The following is a 6,000-nucleotide window of genomic DNA, read 5'->3' on the forward strand; positions in this document are numbered from 1 at the left end:
AGGAGGAGCATGTTTTTTATGCTCAGGTTTCCTGTCCCTGGGGGCGGATCCCTCTCTCTGGTTGGTGCCGTCGTGGTGAAGGGGAAATGAAAGTGCAAGCTTAAATCAAATGGATGTTGATATTCTGGAAATACGAGAATTTTTACGAGATCTAAACTTAAAGGGGTTGTCCGAGTTCTGAAAAAAAACTATAGGTGGCCGGGAGCGGGCTGCATAAAACAATAAAGATGTACTTACCTTCCGGTGCCCTCCGGTATCCAGCGCTGCTGACGCTCCGGTCCGGGCGCCATGTAAACAAACATGGCCACCGGAGCAGCGATGGATTCAGCTTCCGGCCGGACCCGACGACCTTCCGGCCCGCATTCACAATGCTGTGAATAGGGACGGATAGGCGTACCTGGCCACGGGCGGCCGGAAGCTGAATGCAACGCTGCTTTACGTGTGGAACCAGCCTAATAGAAATGCTCCACTGGAGTTTAAAAATTTGTTCCCATTTACATTGGTTTATTACTTTTACCTGGGGAAGTTAGCAGAGAGCACATTATGTGCAGCCTGCTGTTTTTATACAAAGATGACATGTAGCAGTGATCTAATGGTATTAGGCCATTAGATCACGGTTACCTGTGATCTGTAGACAGACATGGATAATGGATGCACAAGGCTTTTTCCCTACATATCTATTAGGGTGCGTTCACACATGGCAGTAACACATGCGTTTACAAATGCATGAGAACACGCCTCAGGAATAAGACCTGCCGTCTTTGCATCCTGCATAGTCACTTACTATGGACATAGGTAAGTGCCACTTACCCCATTGATGTCAGTAAAAGGCGTCTGTACAGAGTAGGCTGCACAGGAAGCTCAGTAGATCCCAGCAGACATGAGATGGAGCCCATTCCCCATCCTCACAGTCAGCTGCTGCAGGAGAGGGTGAGGCACAGCTCCAGCAGTGAAAAAGGCTCCAGGTACTTGGTCATGTGACCGGAGCATCATCGGTATGTACTCAATTACAGGGCTTCAGCTGGACATAAGGTATTCTCTATAGTCTTACCCAGAGATCGCATTAACGCCTCACCAAGCGTCATAGACGCATGATGAGGCGCCATTACTCCCCAGAATAATTGCCAAGCGTAAAAGTACGCTTGGCAATTATCCCCTGTAGTGTGTGGCTGAGCGGTCCGGAGCGCACAGCAATGGTGTGCAGGACATTACAATGGCAGCGCGCGGGCCGGCACTGCTCAGCTCACACTACAGTGCTGGTAGCCTCTAGAATGGAGCTGCTCCGGGTAGCCGTGATGTCCCGGGAGGGGGCGGAGCCTCCGGGAAAGGGGCGTGGCTTACTATGCAGTCTCCTCACAGGAAGTAGAGCTGTAATGGCTGCCTGCAAGTAGAACGTGTACAGCTACTGTGTGCATACATGTGTATGGAGGGGAGAGGGCCTGACAGGAGTGGATGTGATAAGGTCAGGGAAGACTTGTATGTTACATGGGACTGCATGTCTTGCAGGTGCTGAGTTGGCATGAGGTGTATTTTACATAGGACTGCATGTGTGACAGGTGCTGAGGTGGCATGAGGTTTATGTTACCTAGGACTGCGTGTCTGGCGGGTGCTGAGGTGGCAGGTGTGTTACGTGGGACTGCATGTTTGGTGCTGAGGTGGCAGGTGTGTGTTACGTGGGACTGCGTGTCTGGTGCTGAGGTGGCATGAGGTATATGTTACGTGGGACTGCGTGTCTGGTGCTGAGGTGGCATGAGGTATATGTTACGTGGGACTGCGTGTCTGGTGCTGAGGTCTATGTTACGTGGGACTGCATGTCTGGTGCTGAGGTGGCATGAGGTATATGTTACGTGGGACTGCGTGTCTGGTGCTGAGGTGGCATGAGGTATATGTTACGTGGGACTGCGTGTCTGGTGCTGAGGTGGCATGAGGTATATGTTACGTGGGACTGCGTGTCTGGTGCTGAGGTGGCATGAGGTATATGTTACGTGGGAATGCGTGTCTGGTGCTGAGGTGGCAAGAGGTATATGTTACGTGGGACTGCATATCTGGCGAGTTCTGAGGTGGCATGAGGTGTATGTGAAACAGGACTGCATAAACAGTAAAAAGACGCAAATTCAATTAATAAAAAACCTAAAAAAAAACGCCGCCCCCCTAACACAGACACCAAAAAAAATAAACCAAAATTTCTTTTTAAAAAAAGCATTTTACAAAGCAACTATCATGGATTTGCAGTGTCAGCTGCAGTCTGGTCACATGGGGAGGGGGATACATTGTGCGTTAGCTGCAGTCTGGACGTTTGGTGTCAGCGGCGTTAGCCACAATCGGGTGGTGGGAGGTTTCGGCGTGCCGCAGTGTGGTGGTGGGAGGTTTTCGGTGACTGTGGTTGGGGGGTTGGTGGCGCAGCTCCAGTCTGGGCAATGCATGATGTAACATCACTATAACTGCCTCAATTTGCTATTTAAACACAGAAGATATTGACACATGATTTTCTTATATAATTACCATCTATCAACATTATATACAGCTATGAGTTATATACTTGTATTACTGAAAATTTCATACTCCTTCCCGGCTAAAAATACTCCTCAAAAATAGTAAGAGGAGTATTATTACCCTTCTAGAAATATGTTAGTGCGACCTCTGGTCTTACCTCTTTCTGCTTTCCAACGAATCTTACTTTCCTGTAGTCACCTTCATCAAAAACCTAAAAAATAAATAAATAAATAAATAAATAACTGTGGACATAAGCATATTTCCCCCTATTTACAGTGTCTTGTTCAGTTATATGAAGAAGTCAAACATAGACCTTGATGTTCCATTCACCATTTTTGAGAATGCAGCACTAGGCTGTTTTTGCTACTACGGTATTATAGCAAAAGATGGAGCTAGGAAATAACATTGAGCTAGATCCTTTTCATATTGTCTTTTATTATCAGCTTCCGTAAACCATATAATATGAATAAGTCTCCAAGATCTGAACTTTTTTTCTTTGGCCACTCATGCTTGCGGTCATTCAGTGGGGTCCTTTAGCAGTGGAATTCTGCCCATCTGTCACTTTTCATGTGGCTAGGTAAGAACCTTATTGTGGGGCAACCCTTTGACTAGCCCACATGCAAGGATGTCACATTTGGAGTCTATCAGAGATGGTAAAAGGTCCGCTTGATTTGGAGATATATTCAAGCTAGCATTAGAGTACAATATTAGAGAGACTGTGCCAAACAAAGATAACTTATGAGTTACTTAGAATTGCAACTGCCATTACCAAACGATGTCTGCTCTGGCCTAAGAACATCCAGCTGATAGTAGGAAACCTAATTCCTATAATTTCACTACTCAATACGCTATTTAGACTCTATAATATAAGATTAGTAGTCTTGGCCCGACAGTGTTAGACAGCCCCTATAAAAGAAGATGGCAGAAAATGACACAAATCACTCAGGAATGGAAAAGGATACAGAGAAAATTCCAACTTTACCAAAATTAGTGGAGCAACACTTATAAAATATCGTATATACTGCGACACCGTATATACTGCATGCTGTGACACAATGGTCCACATTTATTATGGCGTCTGCACAAGTTTTCTTTCTGACTTTGCACTGAAAAGAATGTGCAAACTGCTTGCACACGTATTAATAAATTGACTACGCCAGTTTTGTGTCACGGCTGCACTGTCTCCGACAAGACCGAAAAAATGTGCACTTAAAGGAGCGTGCCAGTGCTTAGAGTTTGCATCACATTTATTACTGACGTGCGCCACTATTCTGCAGCATGAACAAAGTGCACCAAAAAAAAAAAAAAAAAGAAAGAAAAAGGGCACACTTCCAGAGCAGTGCAGGTTGCACAAGATTAATGAGACCGGGCACCAGTTTTGATTAATCTAGCGCACTTTTATCAATATTAGTGCAAACTGCACTATGTGAAGTTTGCCTGTGGAGTGTACATGTAAACAAATTAGCTGGCCTGGCCTGCTCTGAGTTGGAGTCTGGGGTTCAACATCAACCACGGCCCTCCCTGACAGGTCTGGAGCTTGAGTAAGCCCTGTCCCATTCTGGGGGGGGGGGGGGGTGGCGTTTGCCATGGGTAAGTCTGAAACTGGCATCGGTCTGGCCCACTCTGTAGGTTGAAAGGAGAAAATAACATGGTTGTGCACCACTTCTTAAATACATGTAATATTACAAAAATTGTCTCAAGTGGCTATTGACACTATATACGACTAGGAATTATATATCTGTATTCATGAAAATTTCATACTCCTCGGCTAAAAATACTCCTCAAAAACGGCAAGAGGAGTAATATTACCCTTCTGGAAAAATGTTAATGCTAACCCTGCATGCTGCAATCTGTGGCAGTAACATAAGCATAGCATGTGCCATTTCTACTGTGTAAGTACAGTAAATATAATACCATGCAAGGCAAAGGGTTTTTATTATGTATGAGATGTAGCAAAGCAGACAAGACAAACTTCAGGACACTTAAAGGACAGATTGCTGGTGGTAGACTGTCCTAATTAGCTTGCTCATTACCTGTAGGGGATGCGTGCAGTGTTTTTTTTTTTGGCCTCCAAATTACAGAGAAAAGAACTTTAGCAATATGTAAATGAGCGTGAGGCGCTCAGGCTTACATCTCCTGAGCGCCTCATGGCCCTGCCGACCACCATTGTGCACATGTTTCTTGCCAAGATGTGAACACAGCCCCAGCTAGATTATCTTGATACTTTCTTCAATATCCAAGGGTGCGTTCACACATTCAGTTTTTCAAATGCAGTTCTCCATGTCCAAACGAGGAATGGAGTGAAAAAGAAGAGGAGTACTTGCACCACTCTGAAAACTGCTTCTGAAAAACTGAACGTGTGGATGCAACCTGCGGCTGTTTTCAGACACTATAGTCAGGGGACATTTTCTGATATAGAAATGTTTAACTTACAAGTGAAAAAAATAAAACCCCATCAGAAAGTTTTCTATTTTTCTAGTTTTATGTGAGAGGTGTTTCAACAAAATTTTAGCTACATTACATTAGCAGGGAATGTACATAACCGCATGCAGTTTTTTATCATCCAGACATGTTTAATATTGCATATTTATTGCTGCATATTTATCGTATAAGGTTTGAACTGTTCCCAACTATAATGTGCCGGATTGTTCTCTAGAGAACGCTATGCAAAAATCAGTGACCTGTCCAGTGTGGGTGACCTTCTCTCCAGTACTTGACACTGCGGTGCTGAGCTGTCTCCAGTCACGTATGTCTCCACAGGCAAAAGAACGAGGTACACACAGGGAACTAGTGCTAACGATACCATGGACACATCTGCGTCCTAGTGTCACCCAAGAGCCAGCCATGTTGAATGTCACTTCTGACTTTCCAAGCGAGTTCCGCCTTGCACTGACTTAACTCCGGAAGTGATATAGATAAAACTGGAATATCGCTGAAGCTGGAGCACAAGCTAGCCAATAAGAGAAGACGGAACGCGTCACATGCATAACATTCACCCGGACATGTTATTGACTGTGAAGGTCGTGAATTTTCATTCTCGGATTCGATTAGCCGGAAAGGTATTTTAAGTTCTCATGCAGTGGCTTTAAATGTTGAGCTGCGGATTGTGAGCAGTCTCCGAACCAGGCGTCTACGGTAACCGGAGCTGAATCTGAATTTATGCACGTGGTGCGATACACCATGGGCTAAGTGCTCTTGGAGCTTATTTATGATAATTGAGAATCATGGGCTTGAAAGCAGAGTGTGGGTTATTAATTTACAGACATTAGTATTAGCTTAGTACAAGTTGGACCCTTAATTGTAATACCCTTAAAAAGAACAATTCGTCTGGCAAAAAATAATAATAATTTAAAAAAAAACATTCTGCCTTCAGCTGACAGGCTGGAGGAGGGCACACTTCAAATGTCTATATCTCCTGAACCCTTGCACCTAGAAATTCTGAGAGTATCCCCTTTTAATATGGTATATGGATTGTGTATGGATGCTTAAGGGAACTGGAGATAACCA

The 6,000-nt window shown here is 44.5% G+C and overlaps 1 protein-coding gene across 2 annotated transcripts in view; it reads right to left on the reverse strand.

Moving 5' to 3' along the window:
• Positions 1-5,415, reverse strand: part of NDUFS6 (NADH:ubiquinone oxidoreductase subunit S6) — a 46,332-nt gene extending 40,917 nt beyond the window's left edge. Inside the window, exons 1-2 of one of the 2 annotated variants that reach the window (XM_072152929.1) lie at positions 5,175-5,413; positions 2,651-2,704 (exon numbers count right to left, since the gene is read on the reverse strand). In XM_072152929.1, coding sequence (XP_072009030.1) covers positions 2,651-2,704; positions 5,175-5,339 — 219 coding nt within the window. In that variant the 5' untranslated portion in view covers positions 5,340-5,413. Of the gene's footprint in view, positions 1-2,650; positions 2,705-5,174 lie in introns of both variants that reach the window. The other variant, XM_072152930.1, reaches the window with a different exon arrangement.
• Between the last annotated feature and the right edge of the window lie 585 nt (positions 5,416-6,000).

The sequence above is a fragment of the Engystomops pustulosus genome, chromosome 5, assembly GCF_040894005.1.
Source record: "Engystomops pustulosus chromosome 5, aEngPut4.maternal, whole genome shotgun sequence".
Lineage (NCBI taxonomy): Eukaryota > Metazoa > Chordata > Amphibia > Anura > Leptodactylidae > Engystomops > Engystomops pustulosus.